Below are 27,522 nucleotides of genomic sequence, written 5' to 3'. Positions count from 1 at the left end.
AAGAGCTGGGGTGTCCCCCGCCAAGTAAAAAAATCTGGGCTTTGGGACGCTCTTGCAGTGCTGGCAGCCGGGGCCGGGGGGAGGCTGCGGGGCCGTCTGTCCGTCTGTCCCTCCAGGAGGGCTCAGGGGGACGTGGAGGGGGCAGCCATGGATGGGCGAAGGGGGTCCCAGGGGCCGCGGTGAGGGGATGGAGAGGGCTGCTGGTACACCCCCTCCCAGGTCCCATCTTGTCCTCCCGCTCTTTTCCTTCGTCATATTTAATGATGGAAATAAGAAAAGGGGTTTCCAAAGATTTCCTGGTGGGCAACCAGCCCCGTAGAGCACTTTGGGCCATTTAATGGGCATTTCTCCTCCACAGCCCTGAACCTTCCCCTTCCACAAAACGTCCTTTCCCATCCCTCCAAAGGGAAAAACATCCCTTGGGGAACGCGGTGCTGGAGCTGCTGCGTGTGCAATCGATGCCGGGGCACTTGGGGACCCCCGAGGGCTTGGGGACGGGGACACCAGGCTCCCACCACAGCCGTGCCATGACCTTGGCCAAGCCTCAGCGTTTCCAGAGACAGCAGGCACCTGCAGCGCCTCCAAAAAAATAAATAAATAAAAAATCAGGCTTTTCATCTCTCCTTTGGCTTCAAGTGGGCCGTAACACGGCCATGGCCGGGCAGGAAGGCTTTTGGTGAAGCTGCAGCTGGTGGCCACCGTCTCCCGGCGCTGGCACTCGTTGGGGTGCACGCTTTGATGTATTAAGCACCTGCCTCCCGTATTTTTATCCCGACGCTATAATCCATCCCCGAAGTAGCCAGGCAGGGCGGCTGGCGGGGCGGGTTGTTGCCTGGAGATGCGTGGAGGCTGTTTCCAGCCCTCCCGTTTTCTCTTCCCAAGTCTGTGACTTCCCCTCAGCATCACTTCGCAGCAGTGATTCACACACCCCCCCACCCACCCCCCCCCCGGCCCCGGGCTGCCTCCATCTCCCGCTCTAAACGTTCCCCCAGCTCTGAAACCCCAGGGTCGGGGAAGGGGAAGGGGGGGGGGGGAAAGGGGTGATGGGGAAGGGGGGGGGGGGAAAGGGGTGATGGAGTGGGGGGAGAGCGATGCCGACCCAAGGTTGGGGCTGTAATAATCGGGTTTTGGGGAAAGGAGCCGGCGAGCCGTGCGGTGGGAAGTTGCGGGTGGGTTTTTGGGGAGGGCTGGCAGAGCGATGCGGCTTCGGGGAAGGCCAAAAAATGGTATTTTAGGGGTTTTGGGGGGGGTTTTATTTTTCGATGATTTAATAACTCGGTTCTTTGTGCGGGGGCGGGTGTGAGGGGATGGGGGAGCGGGGAGGAACGGCCAGGTCGCCTCCCAGCGCGGGGAAGCGCCTTCAGTCGCCGTTTGGGGGGGAAACCCCGGGACCGGGGGCGGACAAAGGGCCGGGGGGAGCGGGGCCGGTGCGCGGGGGGAGCCGGAGCCGCCGCCGCCGCCGCCGAGCCAGGGCGTTGCTGCTCTTTGTCGGGGGCTGCCGCCTCCCCCCGGAGGAGGGGCCAGCCCCGGTGGGGCGGGGAAGGGGCCAGCCCCGGGGCTGCCACCGGTCCGCGGAGACACCCCCCCACCCCCCCCCCTCCCCAAACCCCCCCTCCCCTCTCACACACACCCCCCCCCCAACCTCCAACACCCCTCCGGGTCTGGCTCCGGTATCCCGGTGCCGGTGATGGGGGATCGGGGAGGGGGTGGAAGCGCCCGCGGCGCTCGAGGAGGGGGCGGCCCCGTTTGCTCCCGCCCCGCTCCGCCCCGCGGTGCCGCCCCCGCCTTCCCCCCCCCCCCCCCCCTCCGCCCTCCGCCGGGGCTGGCAGCTCCGCGGGAGCCCGGTGCTGGCGGCGAGCGGCGGCGGCGGCGGCGGCGGGGCCGGGGCGTGCGGCGGCCTGCGCGGCTCGGCCTTTTGTTCCGCCGGCGGGAAGGAGAAGGGGCGGCGGAGGAAGAAGAAGAGGAAGAGGAGGAGGAGGAGGAGGAGGAGGAGGAAGGCAGCGGCAGCAGCCCGGCCGCGCTCATGCATCCCGCCGCGCCGGCCGGGGGCTGCCCACCGGGGCGACACGGACCCCCCCGCCCCCGGCCCGGCCGCTGAGCCGCGGACAAAAGGGGTTGGGGGGGAGAAAAAGCGGCGAGGAAGAGGAAGGGGAGGGCGGCCCCGCCGTCTCTGCCTGTCCCTCCGTGTCCCCCCGCTCGCCGCGGCCACCGGTCCCCGCGCCCTCCTCGCCGCGCCCCCGCCCCGCCATGGCCGGGCCACCCGGTGGAGCGGAGCCGCCGCAGCCCGACACCGGCCGCCGGGAAAGTTAGTGCGGGAGGAGGAGGAGGGACAAGAAGAAGAAGAAGAAGAAGAAGAAGCGGCAGCAGCCTCCGGCCGCGACTGCTCGCCGTTCCCCCCCCGCCGCCCCGGCCGGCTCCCGGCAACTTGGGGGATTTCGTGCCGCTCCATCCCCTTTGCCATTTTTGGATGCGTTTTCCAGCCAATGTTTTTTTTTTTTCCTGGGGAGAAAGAAAAAAAAAAAAAAAAAGGCGCCGAGACCCAGCAGCCTTCCTCCCCCGCCGCAGAGTCCTGAGTCCTCTCTCCGAGCACCGCACGCCAACCGGTTGGATTTTTTTTTGGGGGGGTTGGGGGTGCGTGTTCGGTGGCTCTCGGTGGCCCCAAGCGTATCGGCGGGGGTGACGGGAACAACAATGCCATCATGTTTGGGAGACAGGAAACCTCCGAGTTTGCCCTGAATGAAGAACTTCCTGTGTTTAAACTTGCACGAATATCCGCTGACAAGCTCGGTTCAAATGAAAACACGGGAGTCGGGGGGGAGAGGCTAATTCGGACCAGCTGGACTTCCACGGGACAGAAAATGCCGGGAGCCGCTCGCCGCTCGGGCTGCCACCCGTGAGCGGCCGGGACAAGCAGTGCCTTTGTTACTAAAGAAGGAACGGACGGGATAATTTCAAAGCTTCAAACTCTTCCTCTGTTTCGGTCGCAAACGGCCATCGGGAATATTTTATCGAAGCCGCCGGATTTGGATGGGTTTTGCTGATGGGGGGGGCGGGGTGGTTTTAGGGGGATCCAGGGGGTGAGATGGGTTGTTTCGCTGCTCGGGACCGCCGGTGGGGCTGCTGAGCGCGCCCTCCCGTCCCCGTAGCGTGGCTGCTTTTGGGATTCGAGTCTGCCACGGCGGGTTTGGGACCTGCTTGGCCGTGTGATGCTTCCCGCGGTGGCGGGAGAAAGGTTGCCGGGGCGGTTTCGTCACCCCTAAGGAGGAGAGCATGGGCAAACCACTGAGCCGGCCAGACTGTTTACGGCAGAACCGCACTTGCCTGGGGAAGGGCGAGGAGGAGGATGGTTATATAGAGGATTGCTACGTGCCCCAGAGGTCGATATACGACACGATGAGAATTAACGAGCAAATCGATCAGGGCTCGAAGCTCAACCAGCTTTCCAAGAGCACCCTCGGCAAAGGGGACGGCAGCACCATATCCAGCAACGGGACCCTGGGAGCTGCCAACGTCTTTGAGTCCAGGGCGCCAGAAACGAAGAAGTTGGACGAGCGAGTCATCTTCGACGCGCTGAAGCTCAGCAGCGACGTCTCCAAACCGGCGCCGGCTCCACCGAGGAGACGACCCAACCCCGAGAGGAAGGAGAACGTCAACCGGCGGTCGTGGAAATCCTTCATGCCGCCCAACTTCACCGAATTTGCGGAAAGGATGGGGGCTTCCCTGAGCGAGGTGTCAGAAGCGGGTGCCTCCAACCCTTCCCTGCGGGATAAGCGGGAGTCGAGTGCCATGCTCACTGAGTGCCCAGGCCAGCCCGACCACGGCGAGCCCATGTCCGAGTCTCTCACCTTGGAGCACGTATCCAAGTCATCCGGCACGACGGAGGCTCTGACGGCCAAGCAGTTCGGCGCAGATGGCTACGGCGGTCCCCGGGATGAGCGCCAGGCCCTGCTGAACGCCGGTGACGGCCGCGGTCGTGTCGGGGACCTGGCCAGGGCTCGCCGGCTCCCCAGTGCCACCTGGCCACGAGCCAGGAAGAATTTCATCAAGGGAAGCCTCAGCGATGGGCACCAGGAGACCCTGGAAGCCTCCGAGTCGGACTGTACGGTGGAGAACGTCAACCTCTCTCCGTGCCTTAGCGAAGAGCTGCTGGATGCGGGACTGGATATTCTCATCACCTCCAATCTCAGGGAGAAAACGGAGTCTGAGCTGAGATTTGAGGAGGACGAGCGCTGGGTGATGATGGAGGAGTGGGAGGAAGCGACGCTGTCAGAGAGAGGAAAGGCTGTTCTGGTGGCAGAGGAGAAGAAGAGCTGTTGCTTGGCAGATATTTCTGAAGAAAGGGAACAATTTGCTGCTCCGGTGGATGGCTCTGCCCCCGATCCGGGGACCTCACGGTCCTGCACGTCCCCAGGGGGTGCCTGCAGCCCCCTCGCCGGCAGCGCCTGCTGTACCGAGGACGTGGCGGTGCAGTGCCAGGCTGAGGACTTTGCTCCAGGTTTGGAGCACTCGGCCACCCCCGCGGACCCTGAGTTGTCCGACACGGACTCGGTGCAGATGTTCCTGGAGCTGGAAGAGCAGTGCCTGAACGAGGATGAGGGCGGTGGGGCCACCCCCGGCTGCCCGGAGGTTCAGGTCTCCCTGATGGACTCGGAGGGGCTGGACCCAGATTTGGCCAAATTGGCTGGGGTACCAGTGAAAGCCTGTCAGCTCAGGGCCCCTTTGGACATTAGCGCTTCCGACTCTGCCGTGGTGTCGGATCTGGAGGACTTTGATGTCACCTGCAGCTCGCAGGTGCTGAGCACGCTGGAGCCGGCCACAGAGCCCTTCTCAGAAAGGGACACCTCGGCCATCACCCCGACGGACTCTGATGGAGGGGTCTCACCCAGCCCCGTGGCCATGGGCTCCCTCCGGCAGTGCTCTCCGGCACCAGCGGATGAACCTGACCCGCTGGTGGACCTGGAGCTCATGGACAGTTGTGTGGTGGCAGTGCTGGTGGCTGGTGGGATGCCATCTCCTGAGACAGGCGCATTTCCAGCTTCTGGCTTTGAGGAAGCTGGTTACCCCAGTGCTCCGGTGGGGTGGGGTGAGGATAACCAAGACTTGCTGGTCTCTGATGGTGAAGTATCCCAGCTTCCCGAGGAGACCTGTCCTGACCAAGTGTCCCCAACTGGCATGTCCCCCTGCCAGCCCCCAGCTCCTGACACAGAGGTGGAGGAGCTGGGGTCTCCCCCACAGCACAATGAAGCCGGGATTGAGGGGATGGATCCATTTGGGACCCATCACCTCCTGCCTGGAAGGACTGAACTTGCCAACTGGGATGTCCCAGAACTGGTTTCTGAGGATGAAGCCACAGATTTGGGATCAGAGAATGATGGAGCTGAGGGCCGGGCTCATCCAACAGAAAGTGGGGATGCTCATTTTGGTTCTCCGCCACCTTTCCATGCCAGCTCTGCATCACAGCTGGGCTCCGAGCTTCCAACGATGTCCCCGGTGCCTGTTGAGGGCATCCCATGGGAAACAGTTCCTGTGGGGCAAGGCCTGGCTCTGGAAGGGGCTGCCCACGCCGAGGGGTCCCCTGTGGAGGTGACTATGGCACACGGGGAGGCACCGGCAGCCATCCTGCAGCCGGGAGACCTGGACTTGCTATTTGCCAGTGGGTGGGAGGACCGGCCGGTGGCGCGGTGCCATACTGTGGTGCTGGCTGAGGGGTTCCCATGTGCTGCCAGCCCAGCCACCCCAGAAGACTTTCCCTGCACGTCGCCCGTTGTGGGGCAGCCTGCTTCTGATGCCATCCCATGGGATGTTGGGGGGCTTTCTGTTCCAGCTGACCCATCAGCACCAGGGGATGTGGCTGTCCCAGAGCCCCAGGCTCAGGGGACATCACCAGCCACTGGGGATCCTACCATGGATGCTGAGGAACTGTGTATTGAGCACCTGCCTCCAGATGCCACCAACACTGCCATGCCCTTGGTGGTGGAAGAGCTTCTGGATGCCCCACCGCCATTTGCAGATGTGCCTCTTGCCACTGTGCCACCACAGGCGGCCGACCCACTCATCTCTAGTGTCAGGGATCTCAGTGGTGGCCCTGAGCCCTTGACAGCGGGGGGGCCAGTGGTGGCCTTGCGGGATACAGATGACTTTGTCAACATGGTTGTGCCGCCCATCCTGGATTACCTATCCCCCGAAGCGCCGGCTTTGGAGGATGACCCCTTTGTGACAGCACCCACAGCAGAGGTGGCACCGTGGGACAGTGCCTCCATGCTGCTGGGCATGGAGGATCCCCCCTCTGCCTTCCCACCCCCCTGGGAGGGTCTCACCACCCCAGAGCTGCCGGGTGCCCCCTCTGCTGTGGCACCCACCGCACAAACCCTCCCTGGGGCCATGCTGGGGGACACCCTCTGTCCCCCCAGCCCTGGGGGTGCCCCTTCCCTGGTGCCTGGTGAGGGAGAGGTGCCCGTGGGCATGGAGGGACCTCCCGGCACCGCTCTCGTCGCAGAAGGGCCTCCTGCTCTACCAGATGGATTCGTTCCAGATAACGAGGTATTTGTTGCTGAGGCGCAGAAATCGCTTTATTTTGCACCCGAGGGGTGGGTGGGTGGGAGGTGGGCGCCTGCTCGGTAACGCACGGGCTTCAGGCTTCGAAACAGCCTTCCCCCTCTTGAGTTTGGCTTGAATTTGGCAGGCAAAAAGTTTCGGGAGGGGTTTGTGGGGCGAATTGTGTGTTTTTATAAGCAGGGGAGGCAAAAGATTATCGCTGCTCGATGACCTCAACTATTGTCTTAAACTTTTTCGGCTTATTAAAGCACATTATGGTCACTCAGATGTAAATCACAGACTTCAGAAAAACCTTCTCGCCAGATCCTGGCGGGGTGGTTCCCATCTTTGAAGCAGAAAGTCTACGGGAAGAGAGAACCCTGTAAAACAAATTAAGTGCAAATAATTCCTGTCCTGTGCAGTCACCGCTTTCTGTAGCTTTTTAACCGAGCAATGAGGTGCCGAGGCCCTGGACGCGCGGGGGAAGGGGCTCAAATTCTCTCTGGCATTTGGGGATTTGCTTTCCCGTGCTGTGCTGGCGGCTTTCGCCTGGAGAGACCTCGGTGGTGGAGTTTCCCACAGCCCAGCGCTGATTTACTGCCGTCTGGATTAGGAGAAATATCACTAAGGAGACATCAGAAGTTAGTCAGCGCCGAAAATCCCGATTTGGTAGCAATTACTCATCCTTTGGGCTCTGCTAGGCGTTTGGGAGATGCACGTGGAGGGGCTTGGCGAGGGGCTTTTTTATCGGGGGTGGGGGTCCACGTGAGCTGGGGCACCCGGTGGGGACCTTGGCGAGGAAGAAGAGCCCGTGGGGTCTTGCCGTTGTACGTCTGTTGTCTGAAACTCACTGCTTTTTGGTGTCGGCGTGTCCTTGGTGGCGGGACCCTTATTTTACGTGCGACACCTCTGATGGTTAACGCCGTAAATCTTCTCCTTCCTCAAATGCTGTCGAAGGTGTTGGCAGCTCCAAGTCTGCACGGGGGCGATGCCAGTTCTTCCCAGCGCGGGGCCGGGCTCCGCGTTGGGCAGCGGTGGGGTTAAAGAGGGAGATGAAGGAAGCGGAAAGCGAGGGGATGCTTTGGGAAGCGTTTCTGGGAGGCAGGAGGAGGAGGAGGAGGAGGAGGAGGTGTGGTGGAGCAGATGTCCTTCTGCTCCCCATGATGTCCCTCCAGCTTCTTTGCCCGGGCAGGACACCTCGCTCTGCGCCTTCCCCTGCCCAGCGCAGGGTGTACCTTCAATATTTGTCTCAGGGCTGAGTCACAGGCAGGTTAATGAACTAAATCGCTGGAATCTTTCACGAGCAGAGAAAAACAAACGTGTTCGACCGTGCTCGCTCCTCAGGCCATTAGTGTGATTATCTTCCTATAACGAGCTCTCGGGCCGTGCCGACTCCTGCGTTGCAGGGATGGGGGTCTGATGGCCGGGTTTTCTGCGGGGCTCTCCCCCTGCCCCTCTGCTTCCAAATCCCAGAGTTCTGTTTTTTCCAGCCTGCGAAGGGCTGGGACCCAGCCTGACGTGCCAGACTTATCAGCCTGGTCCTTTTGTGGGTTTGGCTGCTCTTAACAGCCGACTCCATATATAAGCAGTAACAGGAGAAGCGGCCGGGGAATCGGTGATTTCATGTCACCTTTTAATTCTTATAACCGTGGCTTAATTCTCCCTGAGCAAACGGCTCTGGACAGTGTCTGCCAGCACACCCTTGGCTTCGTGTCCTGGAGTGATACCTCCCTGCCCTCCTGTAGCTGAGCTCCGACGGGAAGGAATGGCTTTTTTCTTTGAAAACAGGGCAAAGAAAGTCAAGGCAGTCCCTCTCGCTCAGGCTGGGAACCTTTTTTGTGTGCATTTGGGGTTTTCTGTATTTTTGGGGGGTTTTTTGCCTACCCTGTGTTTCTTCGGAGGCAAAGTGATTGCTGGGTCTGGAAATCTGTGCCATCCACGAGCCGCTGCTCTGCTAGGAGAGATCTGGCATCCGAGTGGGAATTTTTCGATGCTGGCGATGTCTGCATATCCTCGGGCACGTGAGGAGAAGGAGGGAGGAGGAGGAGGCTTGAGAAAGCAGGCGGCTGGCTGTCACCCCCTCCGCTTTCCAAAGAGAAAACGTTGCGACAGGGCTGGGGGCTCCGATCCTGCCCAGCGCTGGGTGCGGGGTGACCTGTGCTCTGCATGGGCTCGTGGTCCAAGGGACCAGGGTAAGCGAGGAAGGACTCTGCTCCCTTTTTTTGGGGGGGATTTGTGCTATTCGCAATGGGGAAGCAGCAGCCTCATCCCTCGGGACCGGGCTGTGCGGCCGCCCCGGCAGCGACGGAGAGGGACGGTGCACGGGTGGTTACGGCAGATCCACGGCTCTGATAAAAAGCACTTACCTCCTTCGCGGAAACAGGATTTTCCCTGCTGCCTCTCTTTACAATGGGGAGCTTCATTCACCCTCCTCCCCCTTCCCTATCAAATGGTTTTTTTGGTTTAAAAAGCTTTTCCCCACAGGATTCCCAGGCAGGACCATGCCAAATATGCGGTGTGGTAAATGACTAGCACATTAATTGCCTATTGCCTTTGTCTTTCGAAATACAGCTGGCTTCTCGGTGTCTGTAATTTCGTGGTTAACAACACTCTTGTGATGTCAGGTCTCCGTTCTCAATAGCATCACTGTGAGAATTGCTTTGGTTTTTTCCCCAGGAGCGTTATTTCCCAAGCTGGAGGCTGCCCAGAGCCCATGTTCTCATTTCTTTCCCGATTTGCTCTCTCCACCTCCCTCCAGTGCTTGGAAAAAGGGGATTTTACCCGTTTTCAAGGCAGAGGTGGATGCAGATAGAGCCCGAGCTGTGCTCCACACCAGCGAACCCCGCGACGTGTTACCGGGTCAAGGCGAGGGAGGAGTTTAGACAAACTTGCACAACTCTAACAATAAAATCACTGCAAGTAGCTCCTGAGTCTTGTCTAGAGAAGAGAGCCTGTTGTATCTACTGAGTGATGGAGGGGCTGTAAGAGCAGCTCACGGGTTATAAATACCTTTTCTCTCCCACCCTTCCCATCCCCAGCTGTTCCAGAAGGAGCAAGTGGATCCTCTCCAGGTAAAACTACAGCAAGTCAATGGAGTTGGTCAAGGACTCATCCAAAGCGCCGGGAAAAACTGTGATGTCCAAGGGCTGGAGCACGACATGGAAGAAATCAACACCCGCTGGAACACCCTCAACAAGAAGGTGAGAGCATGGGGAGGGGATGTAACTGGTTTCTCTTGGCCCCGTTGGGGTTTGGTAGAAGAAGGGGGTCACCAACGGGGAGCTGAGGCTCCGGCGCCGATGCGTCACCAGCCTGACCATGCGATGGGGTTGTGTTTGGGATGCAGGTGGCCCAAAGAGTTGCTCAGCTGCAGGAGGCCCTCTTGCACTGCGGGAAGTTTCAGGATGCCCTGGAGCCGTTGCTGAGCTGGCTGGCGGACACCGAGGAGCTCATCTCCAACCAGAAACCTCCCTCTGCGGAGTACAAGGTGGTGAAAGCCCAGATCCAGGAGCAGAAGGTGAGCAAGCGCCGGGGTGAGGGTTGGCTTGATGGGATGGGGGAACTCTGGACAACCAGACAATATTTTGGGAGTCCAGCTGTAACAGATAAGGTGTAGCTGGGACATACACAAGCCTATGTCCTTCTTGGTGGCTCTTCTACTGGTTCCCCACATCCTAATGTATTAAACAGCGAGTGCGGGCAAACGAGCTGCCTATCTCCATCGTCTAAATCGCCAGCGTTACTTTATTGTCCCACCACCTCTTGAAGTTCGTTGCTGGTCGTGCTGGTCGGCCGTGTTTTTCCAGCCCCAAGTTTTGTTTGCGCTGGTAATTCCGCAGCGTCAGGAGCGAGCTGGCGTTGTAGGTACCGGTTTTGGGGTATTTGGACAAAACCAAACGTAGGAACGGTGAGAGGCGACCCGAGGCGTGTCGGTGTTTGCAGAGATAACAGCCCGGGCCGGCGCCTGCCCTGGCGAGCGGGCGGATGAAAGTTCAAGCACGGTCGCGGTAAAACATCTTAGAAATGAATTCTTACCGCGGCTTGGGCTGACGTATTGAGACTTTGAAGAGGAAATTTATTTAAAGTGAAAGTTAAAAAACTTGACCTTGATAAGTTTGAAGGATAAGTTTGAAGGGGGGGTGATGGGGAAACCTCTGAAAACTTCTCTGGCGCAGAAGTGCTTTGAATTTCTTTTATAATAGAACAGAATATTTCAGTTGGAATGGACCTACAATGATCATCTAGTCCAACTGCCTGACCACTTCAGGGCTGCCCAAAAGTTAAAGCATATTATTATATTATTGTTAATTTCTTTTTGAACTGGTTTTGATGGCAGAGGCTGTCCAACTGGGCTGGCTTTGGCCTCAGCCCCATCCTTACGATGGTTTTCAGCCACAATTAGAGATTTCATAAAATCATAGAATGGTTTGGGTTGGAAGGGACCTTAAAGCTCATCCAGTGCCACCCCCTGCCCTGGGCAGGGACACCTCCCACCAGACCAGGTTGCTCAAAGCCCCGTCCAACCTGGCCTTGAACCCCTCCAGGGATGGGGCAGCCCCAGCTTCTCTGGGCAACCTGGGCCAGGCTCTCACCACCCTCACGGCAAACAATTTCTTCCCCAGATCTCATCTCAATCTCTCTTCTTTCAATTTAAAACCGTTCCCCCTCGTCCTGTCGCTCCACTCCCTGATCAAGAGTCCCTTTATGAGGGCTAGAAGAGGTTCTGCTGATCCAATCTGCTAATCTTCCTCCTTTCTTTCACTGCTGATGCACTACAGCTGCTCCAGCGACTCCTGGACGATCGCAAAGCCACCGTTGAGATGATCCAAGCGGAGGGCGGCAGGATCGCCCAGTCGGCCGAGCCGGCGGATCGGGAGAAGATCGTCGGGCAACTGGAGAGCCTGGAACGGCGCTGGGCAGGGCTACTGGGCAGGGCAGCCGGCAGGTGAGACGGGGTGTCCCACTGGCAAAAAACCCTGGGGCTGGCTCGTCCTGCCATTCACGGTGGCCCAGAGCTCGGGGTTACAACACGTGGGGAGCTGGCGGAGATTTCTGTGCAGCTACATCCTGGAAACAGCTGGAAAACATGAGAAATCAAAGCCTGTTTGGGAGCCGAGGCTGATAGCGGTGGTTTACAATGGCAGGGAAGAGCTCAGATTAAATAAATTCCCCGCAGGGGATGGATGTTATTTTTATTCCTTTAAGCGTTAACATTTAGCTTTAGCAGCAACATCCTGTTGACACCTTTCTGCTGCCTGAATCTCGTTTATGAGTCGCTTGTTGGTACATGAGCTAATATTTGAGGTTATAAAGTCACTTTTGAGGGCCAGATTTGACCTTCCCAGTGTTTTAAATCACTGCCAACTACATGGACTGTCCATCTAGGACTTGTACTGGCGCTGGGCTGTCTTTGAGCAGAAGCTTAGCAGCTTTCAAACAACAAGAGACCGGGCACAAGCTGAGTATGTTGGAGGATCTCCGAGATAGTGATGGGAATGGAAGAAAAGCAGCACGAAGGGGGAGCCTTTCTGTTGCCTTCCCCGGGGGATAAACTGGACCCTAAAGGCACAGCTACAGGAAAAAGCTTATTTTGCAGTTTCTCCACATTGATTTATGTGTTTGCCTTTGCAGCTTGCCTGTCACAGTGTCTCCCCTTGCTTTAGTTCCCTCTTCCTAGTACTCAAAGGTGCTTCCCGTGCCTGGCTCCAACGGGGAGCTGCTCCTCAGTGGTTTATTCCTTACTGTAGGCAGAAGCAGCTGGAAGACATCCTGGTCCTGGCCAAACAGTTCCACGAGACCACGGAGCCCGTGTCGGACTGGCTGTCGGTGACGGAGAAGAAACTGGCCAACTCGGAGCCCATCGGTACCCAGACTGCCAAAATCCAGCAGCAGATCAGCCGGCACAAGGTAGGACCTGTGCGGGAGTGGGAGCTGCTGGTGGAACTGGTCAGTAGCGAGTCCCACTCAGGTGGAGGTTTCAACCCTGGTTGGGGGGGGGGGGCGGTTTGGGCACGAAGAAGTATTGGAGGAGTCATCCAGGCTGCTTTATGGACAGAAAAGACTACAAACCCTAACCCACCAGTGTGGGTAAATATTAAACTGATGGTTTTGCACCTCCCTGCGAATGTCTCTGGCTCTGGATAGAAGAAACCAAAACATTCCTGTTCTTGTGTTTCTTTTATTTTGATGCAGTTGCCCATTCACGGGTGGGTTTTTGTGTCTCCTTCGTTCCTTCAGTTGCATTCATTGTTTCTGTTTTTCCTTTTATGTTGTTGTGGTTGGTTGGTTGTTTGTTTTTTTTTTCCCATCTTTTTTTTTTTTTTGGTTTCACTCATTTTCCTTTCTGTTGTCCGTTTTATCCTCCCGGCATTCAGGCCCTAGAGGAAGAGATAGAGAGCCACGCGGCCCACGTGTCTCGGGCGGTCGGTGTCGGGCAGTCCCTCTCCTCCCTGAGCTGTGCCGCTGAGCGGAGGCTGCTGGCAGAGAAGTTAGAGTCTCTGCGGAGCCGCTACGGCGAGGTCCGCGAGCGGTGCTGCCGGAAGGCAGCGCTGCTGGACCAGGCGCTCTCTAACGCCAGGCTCTTTGGGGAGGAGGAGGTGGAGGTGCTCAACTGGCTGGCTGAGGTCGAGGACAAGCTCGGCTCGGTATCCGTAAAGGATTACAAACGGGACGTCCTGCAGAAGCAGCATGCCGACCAGCTGGTATTTTCCGTTTTCTTCCATGTTTATGTTGTTTTATTTTGTTGCGTTTATCTGGTTTTGTTTTGCTTTCTGGTCTGACTTTAATTTTGCAAAGCTTGTTCCGCTGCTGGTTCTCTTCTGGGCTTGGAGAAGCGTTAAAGAGATTTCATGTGTTGAAAACAATAATTGCGGCCCCAAAAATGGGTTTCCCGGGGCGGGGGGGCGGAACTTCAAATGATTCATTTGAACAATGTCTGAGCAAGCTTGGCCACCCCGTGCCTTTAGAAAGCTGGATGCTGTTTCCAAGAACGAGAGCTTGAGAAGCCCGGTGGGTTTTCCGAGCCAGGCTGGCCACCGAGGAAGCCGTCTGCTTCCTCTCCCCGGGGCCCTGCAAGCTCTTTTCAAGAGTGAGGTTATGTCTAATACAAGGGCAGGGTCTTTGGTAAGATTTATCCAATGGGTTGGGATGGGTTTGCTCTAAGATTTGAGCCTTCTGGTCCCAGAAGTCCCAATAAGTCCCATAGAAGGATGATGGGCAAATATCAGATCCGTTGTCCACCCTTCCCGTGCTCGGTAGGAGCAGTTTGTGCTCTCCTTTAGCATCTCTGGCCGGTGGGGACCTGCCTGCGGAAAAATAACCTCCATTTGCCTTTCTCTCCAGGCTTTGAATGAGGAAATTGTGAACAGGAAGAAGAACGTGGACCAAGCCATTAGAAACGGGCAAGCTCTCCTCAAGCAAACCACAGGTAACACCAAGATCTGGGTGCACTCTGCTCCATGTGGGGGGGTCTGGGAAGCCCCCCATCCTCCCTGTCGTCTTCCCTGGGAAGCCCATGCTCTGCAGTGATATGTTTTGTGGGGGAGGATGTTCTCCCTCAGGTCTAATTTCCTATTGGATACCCCCAAAATAGCTGTGTCGCATAGAATCATAGAATCGTTCAGGTTGGAAAAGACCCTTGGGATCATCGAGTCCAACCATCTACCCTACTCTACAAAGTTCTCCCCTACACCATGTCCCCCAGCACCGCATCTAAGTGACTCTTAAAGACATTCAGGGATGGTGACTCAGCCACCTCCCTGGGCAGCCTGTTCCAGACCTGGATGCTGAGCCACAAGCACTCCAGCTTAGGACTTGGTTGGACTTGGTTGATCCCAAGTCCCAACCTCGCAGCTTCACGAGCGGGTGATTCCCACCGCCGACGTGGTGATGCTCAGCGCCGAGCAGCCCGAGGGAGGGCTTTCTCATTGCATCCAGCTGCTAGATCACATGGGAAGAGGTTAAAAATACCCCTAATATCACTTTCCCATACCGAGCAGTTGTCGCTGTTGCCACGTGGGTGTGAGTTTATGTTTATGAGTGGGAAGAGAGGTCGGGGCGATGCGTTTCCTTCAGATGTGGTCTGCTCGGAGCAGATGTACAGCCCTCTGGCCTTGTGGGAGCCGTGTAGCAGGAAGAACGATTACAAAGAATTTGGCTCGCAGTTTCTCGGCCTCTCGGAAATAGCAGGAAAGGGTGAACTGGACCTTTGTGGTTTTTTTGTTTTGCTGTTGGAGCTGTGACACGTTAGTTGAGAACTGAGTCGTGGCGGCTTTGGGGGCTTGTGGCAAAGCCGGGCTTCGCAGCACGTTTCCATCCTGCTCCAGGGAGGAGGTGGACGTTATGCCGGCTGGTAGAAAATGCTCTGAGAGCAGCTTCCTGGCTGTAAAAATAGGTTGCTAAGCTGATATAAATATATATTTATATATAGTTGATATATATGCTGATATAAAGAAAAGTGGGACTGCAATCAGCTATTTAAAACGGGGGGGAATAGGGCAAGTGGCTGCTTAAACCTTCCTGCAGCCTCCCCCCCCCTCAGCCCAGCATCATTCCTGTCCCGCAGGGGAGGAGGTGCTGCTGATCCAGGAGAAGCTGGATGGAATCAAGACCCGCTACTCGGACATCACGGCCGCCAGCTCCAAGGCGCTGCGCACGCTGGAGCAGGCTCGCCAGCTGGCCACCAAGTTCCAGTCCACGCACGAGGAGCTCACCGGCTGGATGAGCAAAGTGGAGGAGGAGCTGGCTTCCAGCGGGGGACAGTCCCCCACCGGCGAGCAGATACCCCAGTTCCAGCAGAGGCAAAAGGTTGGGGGGACTGGCAGAGCATCACTGGGGGGCCGGGGACACGAGGGTGGGAGTTCTGAGAGGCTGGGGAAGAGCTGGAGAGAGGGATATCACCCACAGAGTGCTGAGAAGGATACATGGCCGTGGTTGCCTTCCACAGGAGCTGAAGAAGGAGGTGATGGAGCACAGGCTGGTCCTGGACACGGTGAACGAGGTGAGCCGAGCTCTCTTGGAGCTGGTTCCCTGGCGAGCCCGCGAAGGGCTGGATAAACTCGTGTCGGACACCAACGAGCGCTACAAGCTGGTCAGTGACACCATCAAGCAGAGGGTGGAGGAAATCGATGCTGCCATTCAGAGGTCTCAACAGGTAATTTAATAACCCCGCCGGAGGCTGATGGGTTTTCTTGGGAGAGTGGGAGGGATGCAGGCGGGAGAGCGCAATGGCGGTGGGAGGGATAGCAAGCACAGCCCAGCAGGAGGGACAAATCCCATCGGGAATGGCAGTGGGGTTGGAACAAGATGATCTTTAAGGTCATTTCCAATCTAAACCATTCTATAATTCTACAAATGCCAAGAAATGAATTGTCCCCACCAGCAGTGTGTGGCAGCGGGGCTGGTTCCTGACCCATCCCGTTGCGTGTGGTTTGGATGGGCTAACTCCAGGGCAGCGCCGGGTTATCCCGCCTGCGGGCTTTTGCTTGCCTGAGGGATGTAGGTGGTGTAAAACCGATGACTTTCAGGCCGGGAAAAACGTCCTCCCCCGGTGTGATAGCAGGGGGGTTTGTTCCAGGTGAACAGTCCTCTCAAAAAAGGTTTGTTGTGCACGGACTGGAGGCTTGGAATGTTGTGAATAACTGCCCTCGCTGGCTCCACGGAGCTGAAAGCCCGAGCGAAATGACTGTGTAAAATAGGTGTCCCTTTCCCCGTGGGCAGGGAGGGGGTCGGGAAGGGCGGCCGTGCCCTGCTGTGCTGAGTGTCTGGGGTGCAGTGATGCTCCGTGCCCCAAAACCAGCTGCAGGAGCTGTGGAACGGCGGCTGCTGCTCCTCTAGGACGGGAGCGTAGAGTCAGAAACCTGTGTCCAACCCAATGTCCCCTTCTTAGAATCACAGAATAGTTTGGGTTGGAAGGGACGTTTGGAGGCCATCTAGTCCAACCCCCTGCCGTGAGTAGGGACATCTTCAACTAGACCGGGTTGCTCAGAGCCCCGTGCAAGCTGGTCTGGAATGGTTCCGGAGATGGGGCAGCCACCACCTCTCTGGGCAACCTGGGCCAGTGTCTCACCACCCTCAACATAAAAACTTTCTTCCCTATATCTTGTCTAAATCTTCCCTCTTTTAGTTTGAAGCCATCACCTCTCGTCCTGTGGCTCCCTTTCCTGATCACGAGTCCCTCCCCAACTTTCCTGGAGCCCCTTTAGGGACTGGAAGGGGCTCTAAGGTCTCCCCGGAGCCTTCTCTTCTCCAGGCTGAACCCCCCCAACTCTCTCAGCCTGTCCTCCCAGCAGAGGGGCTCCAGCCCTCCCAGCATCTCCGTGGCCTCCTCTGGCCCTGCTCCAACAGGTCCTTCTGCTGTTGGTGGCCCCAGAGCTGGAGGCAGCGCTGCAGGGGGGTCTCCCCAGAGCGGAGCAGAGGGGCAGAATCCCCCCCCGCCTTGTCCCACTGGCCACTCTGCTGGGGATGCAGCCCAGGGTGCGGGGGGCTTTCTGGGCTGCCAGTGCACGTTGCCAGCTCATGGCCAGCTTTTCACCCCCCCAAGTACCCCCAAGTCCTTCTCGGCAGGGCTGCTCTCCATCCCTTCACCCCCAGCCTGCGCTGATACTGGGGGTTGCCCCCCACCCAGCCTTCCCTCCCTGCCTCTGCACACCCAGGCGAGGTGTTTGTCCCGCTGGGTCCCCCCCACCATGCCTCCCACCGTCCCCAGCTTGCCACGTGCTCCATCCCAGCTGCCATGGCTAACCCGCACTGCCTGTCCTCTCCCCTGTACCAGTACGAGCAAGCGGCCGACGCCGAGCTGGCCTGGGTGGCCGAGACCAAGAGGAAGCTGATGGCCCTCGGTCCCATCCGCCTGGAGCAGGACCAGACGACGGCTCAGCTGCAGGTCCAGAAGGTCCGTGCGCAGTCGCTGCCGGGGGACGGGGTGGGCGGCGAGGAGGGGGAGACCGTGGTTTGGATGACGGGCTGGGGTTTTTGGGAGGGGGCAACTTTCCCTTGGGGTTTGTGGTGCTGAGCCCAGAGCAGCAGGAGAGACGCAACGCTTGTCCTTGGGAAGTAAAAGGACAAAAACGAGGGAGAAGGAGGATTTAGAGGAATGAAGTGTTGGGTTTCTGAAGGAAAAAGCCTCCTGTCCCTTTGCTGAAACCTTTGCGCGGCCGTTGAGGGCTGGATGGGTGCTCATGCCTGGACTCCCCTCCAGAGCTGCTCCTTCCCAAGGCTTTTTCCTTGCTTCCACCGGAGCAATCCCTGCCTGGATACTGCAGGCACAGGCAGTGGGAAGGGTTTAGAGAAACGTATATATTGATTAATGAGGGTACTTTTTACATTTGCTTTTTGCTCATTGTTCCTTGCAGTGGGGGGACTCCTCGTTTCCCTCCCGGCAGCCAGACATGGAACAAAGAGACTCTGGGGTGGTTTTTTTTTTTTTTTTTTTTATATCTTTGAGATGAGCTCATGCCTGAAAGAACGTGCACTTTAAATAAACGGCCCTTTTCTTCTCTTACCAGCCTGGGCAATCAGAGCAGCGTACAGGCTTATTGGATTTTTTTAAAAAAAAAAGAAAGAAAAATAAGACTTTGTTATAAGGGAGGGGGACTGAAACATCAAGCATTAAGCTAAATTGAGCTTGGCTTAGCTTCCTGCTGTTAATTGCGTGGACCTTGGGAATGGGAAAGTTATTGGTAAGGGGGTTAACGTGATCACTAACGAAGGGATGGTGGAGCTTTTCCTCCGGTGAGGACCCTGGGTGTGGAAGTTGACTGATACCTCATTTTAAGAGCTGTTTTCAGGCCTTTGAAAGAGCGAGAGGTCGATGTAGATGAGTCATGAGAAAAACACGCGATAATCTGCATTTCCAGCCAGATTTTCCGTGTGCCACAGGACACTTGTGCTGAGTTTTGCGCGGTCTCTGCGGCGCTGAGCTCTGCTGGTGCGGGCAGGAGGGTCCCGCGGATGGGCCGGGGTGGGGGGAGAAAGTTGGGCTCGGCTCTGATTTCTTTCCTTTCTTTGGACGTTGTCCTTTCTGCAGGCTTTTTCCATCGACATTATTCGGCACAAAGACTCCATGGATGAACTGTTCAGCCAGCGCAACGAGATCTTTGGGACGTGCGGGGAGGAACAAAAAGCTGTTCTCCAGGTGAGCCTCCCTCTGTTTTCACTGCGCCGGGGGAGACAGGGAGGGGAGAGGGGCGAATGCAGGGGCAGAAGTAGTTTAAAATTACTCTGTCTTTAGCAATTCCCCCCAGCGTTAGCAGAAATCTCTTTACATTTATTACTTTTCTTTCTTTATTGCATATTTTTATGGCGGTGTTTGGGGACGGGGTGGGGAGGGGGATGGCAGAGATTTCTGAGGCTGCTTTAATTGGAATTACAGCTTGCGTGCGTGGAAGGCCACCAAAGGGTCCTCCTGCTCTTCCAGCTCGCAGTGTGCGGCTGGCACTTTTCCTGGGCCCTTTTCGCATCCCTGGCTATAACCTCTCCCTCCCTTCCTCTCTTTTTTTTTTTTTTTTAGGAGAAAACCGAGTCCCTGGTGCAGCAGTACGAAGCCGTCAGCCAGCTCAACTCGGAGCGCTACGCTCGCTTGGAGCGCGCCCAGGTCCTGGTCAACCAGTTTTGGGAGACCTACGAGGAGCTGAACCCCTGGATCGAGGAGACCCAAGCCCTCATCTCCCAGCTGCCCCCGCCGGCCATCGATCACGAGCAGCTCAAGCAGCAGCAGGAGGACATGAGGGTAAGAGGAGGTGGCGTCTGCATCTCCTGCACCATCAGTTCCTCTGCCTTGAAGAGAGGCGCAGAGCTTACAGGGGAAAAAGTAGATTTTTTTTTATGATTTTTTCTGATTTTTTTCCTGATTTTTTTCTGATTTTTTTAATGTTTTTTTCCCCCCATTCTCTTCTTTTTGGGGATCCTCCCTATGTAATACAAGCGTGCCGTGAGCGCGCCATGTGGAAAGCACTAGTTGCATCGGAGCCCTTCTTACTAAAATACAGATTGCACCCAAGGGAGCCCTGGCTGCCTTCGGGATCTCCTGCCTGACCGGGGCAGGGAAAAAACGGCTTTGTGCTTTTAGGGTAGAGAGCTGCAAAGCGACTTTTCTCGGTGGTGTCCCCCGTGGGGCTGTGGGGAGGGCGAGGAGCCGGCTGTGCCGGGCCATGTGCCGGCGTGTCCCCAGCCCTGGCCATGTTAGGAAAAGCCGAATGCCATGTGCTTGGCAGATGCTGGATGAAGAAATCATCGGTGCGAGTTCCCTCCCAGATACGATCGCTGCTCTGCGTGAAATAAATAGGCAGCGGCTTTCAATAGGTTTCTAAACAAATATCTTTATTTCTTCCCCCCGCTCCCCCCCCCATCCCATTCCCTAGCAACTGAGAGAGTCCATCGCTGAACACAAGCCTCATATTGACAAGCTGCTGAAAATCGGGCCGCAGCTCAAGGACCTCAACCCCGAGGAAGGGGAGATGGTGCAGAAAAAATACTCGACGGCCGAGGCCATGTACGCCAGAATCAAGGAGGAGGTTTGCCAGCGGGCGCTGGCCCTCGACGAGGCCGTCTCGCAGTCCACCCAGGTACGCCGGGGCGCAAAGAGTCTTCTTATCGCAGCCCCCACTCCCCACCCCCCCCCCACCCCAGGGGGAAGCCACGTGCTTTGAAATGTGGTTTTATTCCCAGTGTTATGATTGTAAAACCCCTTTATAAGGCACAGCGTGGTCAGGCACCTCCAGGGTAGTTTCCTGGCGCTCAGCACGGGCTGCGGAAGGAGGGGTGAAAGCGTTTGAATCTTGCCATAGCAAATAGGGTAATAAATTTTTACAGCCTCAATAACGATGCTCGTTCAAAGGGGCTGGTGTGGCTTCCACCCAAGGTTGGAAGGGCCCCGGAGAGCCTCTTGAAAGAACCTGGAGAGATAAGTTTCATTTCTGATAAGCTGTGTCTGCAGCGAACGTCCACGGGATCCTTTGTATGGGAGAGTTAATGGTCATCTCCAGGGTCTGGGCATCTCCAGAGAAGGTCGGTGACTGCAGGAGCAGAGATACGAAGGGAAAGGCAGAGACTGTAGGTGCTAAAGTCCAGAAAGGGGATGCAGAGTTTCTGCTGCTGAGGGTTTATGACCCCTAGTTCTGTTTCATTTCACCCCGTGTTACCGTAGAAGAGTTGGTTTTTTTGTCATGTCTAGGTGTTTATTTTTTTTTTTTTTTATTCCTGTATTGTGTAGTCACTTCTCTTGGTTTGCACTTGTATTAACTCCGAGTTTTTCCCCCCCCTCCCACACCCCCCTTTCCGTCTCATCTCTCACTCCCATTGTGGAATGTGTTATCTGTGTGTGTTGCTGCCTGTGCCCGTCCTCCCCACATGGTCCCATTTCATTCTTGTGTTGACTGCGTCCCACCATTGCAGATTACGGAGGTAAGCCCCGCCACCACACATCTTCATTTACGCTCTTCCTTTGGGCTGGTTCTATTTTACACCCGGACTTTTCTTTCTGGTCCGTGCACAGCTCAGCAGAACGCGCTTCAAAATTAACTCTGGGGGCCCGAAATGCCGTTTCGGAGGTGGCTTTCGTTGCGTTGTTGCCTGGTCTCAGCCCTGGCCAAGCTTCCGCTGGGAATGCTTCCTGCAAAGCAGAGGTTTTGCTTTCCGAGGGGGTTTACACTGGACTGGCCGGTTTGCTCCCGCTTGTTGGCCGAGCCATCGTGCCTGGGATCAACTTTGGAGCCAGAGCCCTTCTCCTCTCTGCTGCTGGAGCCTGGGACTCGGCCAACGCCAGCCTTGGTGGCCCTCAGACAGGGACCCGAGCTGGCAGCCACGCTGCAGAGCTGTCCTCACCAGCAGAGACGGTTTGGGACCTTTAAGGCCAAAGTTGACTTTTCTATTCAAAAATAATAGTAATAAACCCTGCTAGACCCCTCCCCCCCTCCCCGTCCTCTCTCACTCTTGGCTTTCTGGTTCTGCTTTTGTGGAAGCCCCTGCTCCGTGGCACCTCGCTCCTCCCCGTGTGCATGTGGCCTTCCACCATCTCCCGCTCGCGCCGCTGGGGTGGTTTTTTCTTGCTGGCCTTGCACCGAGCGGAGATTTCCCACCAGCACCAAACACGGGCGCTTTCCCAGCCAGCGTCTTCCCGCGGGATGCTCAAACAACCGGGATGGGGGGGCCGGAGGGTGGGGGGAGGTTCTGACCTGCAAGAAGCGGGACGGCCCTCAAAAAAAAAAAAAGAAAAAAAAAAAGAAAAAAAAAAGTGAATTTTGTCGGGTTGAAGCCGGTAACAAATCGCTGCCGCGTTTGGTTCCCAGTTGCCCGTGCCGGCTCTGTGGGGCTGGCCTGTGGTTTGAACTGGTGCAGACTGGGGGCTGTTGGCAGCCGAGGAGAGCGGAAGGAGGCGTGAACAGGAGGCTGCAGGTTTTAATTGCTGTCGCAGGGGCCGTGTTTGTCCTCCCCGAGAGGCCGCTGGGCTTTTGCACACGCAGGGAGCGATGCTGCGCTGCTTGATCTCATCTCGCCCCCTTTCCCCCCCCCTTAATGGTCTTGCTCTTCTCCAGTTCCACGATAAGATCGAGCCCATGCTGGAGACGCTGGAGACCCTCTCCTCCCGCCTGCGCTTGCCGCCCCTCATCCCCGCCGAGGTCGATAAGATCCGGGAGTGCATCAGCGAGAACAAAAACGCCACGGTGGAGCTGGAGAAGCTGCAGCCCTCCTTCGAGGCTCTGAAACGCCGCGGGGAAGAGCTGATCGGGCGATCGCAGGGGGCGGACAAGGACCTGGCAGCAAAAGGTACCTCTGGGTGGATTTAACAGGAGGTGCTTCCTGGGCTGGTAGAACTTCCCAGCTTCTCCTGTCCAAACCGTGGCTCCACCACCATGGTGGGGGGAGGCTTTGATGTCCCAGGGGTGTATTTAAGAGGGTCTTCTGGCCTTAGGAGGAAGGATGAGTCCTCTGCACGCAGATATCTGGTGCCTGCTTCCATCTGGAGCAGCCAGGGTGGTATCAGCCAGAGGAGAAAGAAGTATTTGTGATTGCTCAGGCAGAGGTTTCAGCTCAGCCCAGCTGAGCCATCACCCTGAGCTGGTCTCTTGTGGCAACCGTTGGTGGCCCCTGTGAAATGATTTGTTGGTGTCAATTCAGCATCTAATGGAGGGAAGGGAACATCTCCTGCACAAAAAGACCTGTCACCACGATTGGCACTAATTGGCACCTTTCTTGGCAGCTCCACAGCCAGCTCATGGGCTGAGTGAGCGGAGACTTCACGCTAGAGGTGGCCCAAACAGAGGTTCGTTGGAGGAGAGTGTGTGGGCGAATTTGCCCTCAGCTTGCCTGCACATAGATAAAGGCTTTATTTCTGCAAGCTGGAGTTTCTCATGTCCCTCAGCATCTCTGAGTTAATGCTCTGATAGTCCTGGTCATCTTTCTTTCCCATTTGAATATTTTGTTGGCTGTTTCGAAGTGGAAAGTGTTTTCAAAATGCCTTTGAGTTGTAAAAAGGTTTCCTTCCTCGCTGAATGTTTTCATTCCCTTCCTTAGTAATCCAGGATAAGTTGGATCAGATGGTCTTCTTCTGGGAAGACATCAAAGCTCGGTCGGAGGAACGTGAATTGAAGTTCCTTGATGTGCTGGAGCTTGCAGAGAAGTTCTGGTACGACATGGCAGCCCTCCTGACTACCATCAAAGACACGCAGGAAATTGTTCACGACCTGGAGAGCCCAGGCATTGACCCCTCCATCATCAAGCAGCAGGTGGAAGCGGCGGAGGTGAGGACCAGGGGACCCTACCCTTGTATGGAACCCGTCTGCACTCGCTTGTCAGCTAAATTAGGACACATCTTAGATATGAGCCTGGCCAGAGGTGGCTGTAAAACAGCTTTATAGGCAGTCAGACGGATTGTGAAATGTAATTTCCATTGCAATTTGGAACTGCAAGGAAAAAAAACCCAAAAAAACAGAAGTGTATTTCACGTATCCCTCCCCACCGCCACCGCCCCCTGTTCCAGACGAGGAAATTATGCTGAAATCGCTTTATCTGCCACTGTTTTGGGAAGCTTATCAAGCGTGTGGTCAGAGCTGTGTGCCCACTTGTTTTGAGTGATGTGGAAGCGTGCGCGGTTCTGCTCCCAGTCAGAGCCGAAGGCATCTCAGCCCTGTCTGGCGTGGGAAGTGTATATTTAGATTTTGGTTAGACCGGAGATAAGTGTAAAGCCGGATGGGCTTGGATTTGTGTGTTGCTCTTTGGTTGTTTCGAATAAGCGCTGAAATCCACCTCAGGTGGATGTGAGTTGCCTTGGCCCTGGGAGAGCAGGGAGGTTTCTTTATGCTTTGCTAACTGTGTCCTTGCTATTTCCTTTTTATAACCATTTTGACTTCGGTTTGCAACTTTTGAGTCTCAAAAACCAATCCCTCTGTTGACAAAACACTCCCGTAAACAGAACATCTCTTGTAAACAGCGTTTTCAGCCAGGCAGCTCAGGCACACGTCAAGTTAAATACAGATGTTCTTATTTTAGTCCCCGTCCCCCCCGTCCCCAGCAGCGTTACCAGAGGTGGGAGCTGGGCAGGTTGGTGGTGGCAATGCCGGGGAGCAGGACGGCCACCTGCTCGCCCTGTCACCTTCTCCCAGGCTCTGTAGGACACCAGGGCAGGAAGGACACTCCGTGCTGTAGCCCTCCTGTTCACGGGGCAGTTTTGGAAGAGCGTTTAATAATAAGCATTTTCCTTTTGTCGCTGTGTCCTACGCAGACTATTAAAGAGGAGACGGACGGCTTGCACGAGGAGCTGGAGTTCATCCGACTCCTCGGAACTGATTTAATTTTTGCCTGTGGCGAAACTGAGAAACCAGAAGTGAAAAAGAGCATTGATGAGGTAGGAGAACCAGCCGCCTCTCCCTCAGATAAAATCAGGTAGGAGCAAGGGGGAGCTCCGGCCCAAGAGCCTAACGAATTTTGTGGGCGATCTTGTGTCCCGCAGATGAACAACGCATGGGAAAATCTAAACAGAACGTGGAAGGAGAGGCTTGAAAAGCTTGAAGAAGCCATGCAGTCAGCTGTGCAGTACCAAGACACGCTTCAAGTAAGAGGCAGGGCTGTTGGCGTGGGGTGGGTAGACCTCGGGAACATCACTGCGAGTCCTCTCCCTGGAGTCGTGCTGGGATTTGCACTAGTGCAAGGCAGAAAACATCTCCTGGGCGAGTGTTTGCAGCCTCTGTTAGAGCCTGAGCTCAACAACCAGCTCCAAGGAAGAGCAGATACTTGACTGCGTTTGTCTTCCCAAATCTCTCTCTGTTTCTGCACGAAGCAGCAGGACAAGCCTGGCTGCTCTCGGGTCCTTTATCTCGGAATCAGGAGAGGGGAGGAAAGAGCTTGCAGAAGCGTGTGCTGGCCAAGAGGGTTTCTCTGCCCCAAAAGCCGGGTTTCACGATTGTGGGGTGATGGAGGCACCAGCCCCATTTCCCCGACCGTGCCAGGGGGAGGACACTTTGCCGTTCCCTTTGCTCACGGTGTCCCTGCTCCTTCCAGGCCATGTTTGACTGGTTGGATAACGCCGTCATCAAACTCTGCAACATGTCTCCCGTCGGCACCGACCTCAACACGGTGAAGGAGCAAATGAACGAGATGAAGGTAGGCGGGCGGAGCGGGACCGGTTCTCCCCTGCTGGCTTTGCGTCGCACTCCAGTGATTCATTTCGTTCTGGTTTTTGTCCTGCTTGTTTTGGCAGGAGTTTAAAATGGAGGTTTACCAGCAGCAGATTGAGATGGAAAAGCTTAATCACCAAGGTGAACTGATGCTAAAAAAAGCCACAGATGAGACAGACAGAGACATCATAAAGGAACCACTGACAGAGCTGAAACATCTCTGGGAGAATTTGGGCGAGAAAATTGCGCACAGACAGGTAAAGAGGAGATCTGGGCTCTTGCAAGCGCGGGGTTGAAACTGGCTGGGATGCTCCACCTGCTTTCTGACTTAAAACTTTCCTTTTCCATCCCTGTCCTTGCCCAGCATAAGTTAGAAGCTGCTCTCCTGGCGCTTGGCCAGTTCCAGCACGCGTTGGCGGAGCTGATGGCCTGGCTGACCCACACCGAGGAGCTGCTCGATGCGCAAAAACCCATCAACGGAGACCCAAAAGTCATTGAGGTTGAACTCGCGAAGCACCATGTGAGTCCTCCCACTCCAGGTCCATTTTTAGCCTATTCCCATTGCGGGATTTTTTTTCTCGCGAAGGCTTTGAGTTGATTCGAGTCCATGAGAGCGGGCAGGAATTAATGGGGAGTTTGAGAGGTGTCCAACGTTTGCCCAACGCATCTCCTCTAGGTGCTGAAGAACGATGTCCTGGCCCACCAAGCGACCGTGGAGACGGTGAACAAAGCGGGCAACGAGCTGCTGGAGTCGAGCGCGGGGGATGACGCCAGCAGCCTGCGAAACCGCCTGGAGAAGCTGAACTCCTGCTGGGAGTCGGTGCTGCAGAAGACGGAGGAGAGGGAGCAGCAGCTGCAGTCCACACTCCAGCAGGTCGGAGAGAGGCATCGGGGGTACCCCCGTGTGCAGTGGATTCCTGCTGAGGATCCACTTCCCCCTTTTTTGCGGGGGGGAAACGAAGGGGGAAAGAGTTAGAGAGACACTGGGATTTTTTTAAATGCAAGTTTTTCACGTAACTCTTAGTCCTGGCGTGGTTTGGTGCCCTCCCAGAAGCACGGCAGGGACCAGGCACACCCGCCTGGTTAAGGATATATCATGTATAACCCTCCTTAACGCCCTGGTGCATCCAGCTCTGCCTCTTTATCTGGTTTTGAAGCAAATACAGCGTTAATCCTGGCCCATGATCAATGGTGGCTGATGTCATCTCATCCCTGGCCGATTATATGTTCCCGAACAGGCCCAGGGTTTCCATGGTGAGATTGAAGACTTCCTCCTGTGGCTAACGAGGATGGAGAGCCAATTGTCGGCATCGAAACCCACAGGAGGGCTGCCAGAAACTGCCCGGGAACAGCTCAATGCCCACATGGTAATTTCTTAGGAGAGATTTTTAGTGCTTTTATTTCATCCGTCTCTTATCTGTCAAATACCAGCATCAAAACTTCTCCCTTCTGTGTCTGACGGGAGGAAGAGCTCTTCTCTGCTCTCTTTGTACTGATAATTCTGCACTCGATGCCAGGGACGAGCATCACAATGCTTTAACCACCTTTCTCTGCTCCAAATGACGCGCTGCTGTCACTTTGCTGCCTGAACCTAATTTTCTCGTCACCCCGAGTCGCGGCAAGTCGTGGCCCCTCTCCGAGCTCTTCCTTTGTCTGACTCTTCGGTGATGCCTCCCTCGCAGGAGCTCTACAGCCAGCTGAAAGCCAAGGAGGAGCTCTACAGCCAGCTGCTGGCCAAGGGGCGACTGATGCTGCTGAACCGCGACGACTCCGGCTCCGGCTCGAAGACGGAGCAGAGCGTAGCGCTGCTGGAGCAGAAGTGGTGTCTGGTCAGCACCAAGATGGAGGAGAGAAAGGTAGCGTTGATGGAGAGATGCCCTCCACCCTTGTCCCGTGAGCGGTTCTGGCCGCACCTTGCTCCCTGCTTCGCTGCTCTGCTTTCCCCGGGAGGGATGGAGAGAGGAGGGCTGGGAAGGGTGGGTTTTATAGACAACCCCTCTCTTGGTTGCGCAGGTTGAGTTTGTCTTTCGGATGGTGCTGTCTGAGCATCAAACTGCTATTTTATTTTTTTCTCTGGATAGTCGTCAGGGTTGGTTAAATCACACAGAAAATGAGAGCAGAATTGCGTTTTGGGTTAATTTAGAGGAGAGGTGGGAAGAAACCTCCCGCGGCTCTGAAAGGCAGGCTTTGTTGGTCCTCCGCGAGACAGCAAGCCAAATCCTCCTCCGAGCTGACTCCGTCCTCGGCTTTTGGCTGGGGATGAGATGAAACAAGGGACGGGGTGGCCTCGGCCCAGAATAAATTTGCGGTGCTGCAGCTGCTACCAGCGAAATATCATCCACCTCGTTTCCCGAGCCGCTCTCCCCACGGCCACCCCTTT

The 27,522-nt window shown here is 56.2% G+C and overlaps 1 protein-coding gene across 1 annotated transcript in view; it reads left to right on the top strand.

Moving 5' to 3' along the window:
• Positions 1 to 27,522, top strand: part of MACF1 (microtubule actin crosslinking factor 1) — a 121,896-nt gene that overhangs the window by 76,772 nt on the left and 17,602 nt on the right. Inside the window, exons 59-80 of the mRNA XM_074162236.1 lie at positions 9,573 to 9,734; positions 9,881 to 10,051; positions 11,313 to 11,479; positions 12,282 to 12,441; positions 12,909 to 13,235; positions 13,876 to 13,960; positions 15,098 to 15,339; positions 15,479 to 15,685; positions 17,306 to 17,425; positions 18,560 to 18,667; positions 19,043 to 19,261; positions 19,893 to 20,096; positions 22,065 to 22,296; positions 23,044 to 23,270; positions 24,251 to 24,373; positions 24,479 to 24,580; positions 25,027 to 25,128; positions 25,226 to 25,399; positions 25,507 to 25,662; positions 25,819 to 26,016; positions 26,381 to 26,509; positions 26,825 to 26,998. Coding sequence (XP_074018337.1) covers positions 9,573 to 9,734; positions 9,881 to 10,051; positions 11,313 to 11,479; positions 12,282 to 12,441; positions 12,909 to 13,235; positions 13,876 to 13,960; positions 15,098 to 15,339; positions 15,479 to 15,685; positions 17,306 to 17,425; positions 18,560 to 18,667; positions 19,043 to 19,261; positions 19,893 to 20,096; positions 22,065 to 22,296; positions 23,044 to 23,270; positions 24,251 to 24,373; positions 24,479 to 24,580; positions 25,027 to 25,128; positions 25,226 to 25,399; positions 25,507 to 25,662; positions 25,819 to 26,016; positions 26,381 to 26,509; positions 26,825 to 26,998 — 3,789 coding nt within the window. The remainder of the gene's footprint in view (positions 1 to 9,572; positions 9,735 to 9,880; positions 10,052 to 11,312; positions 11,480 to 12,281; positions 12,442 to 12,908; positions 13,236 to 13,875; positions 13,961 to 15,097; positions 15,340 to 15,478; positions 15,686 to 17,305; positions 17,426 to 18,559; positions 18,668 to 19,042; positions 19,262 to 19,892; positions 20,097 to 22,064; positions 22,297 to 23,043; positions 23,271 to 24,250; positions 24,374 to 24,478; positions 24,581 to 25,026; positions 25,129 to 25,225; positions 25,400 to 25,506; positions 25,663 to 25,818; positions 26,017 to 26,380; positions 26,510 to 26,824; positions 26,999 to 27,522) is intronic.

The sequence above is a fragment of the Numenius arquata genome, chromosome 21 (genome assembly GCF_964106895.1).
Source record: "Numenius arquata chromosome 21, bNumArq3.hap1.1, whole genome shotgun sequence".
NCBI lineage: Eukaryota > Metazoa > Chordata > Aves > Charadriiformes > Scolopacidae > Numenius > Numenius arquata.
This window is presented reverse-complemented; position numbering and strand designations above follow the sequence as displayed.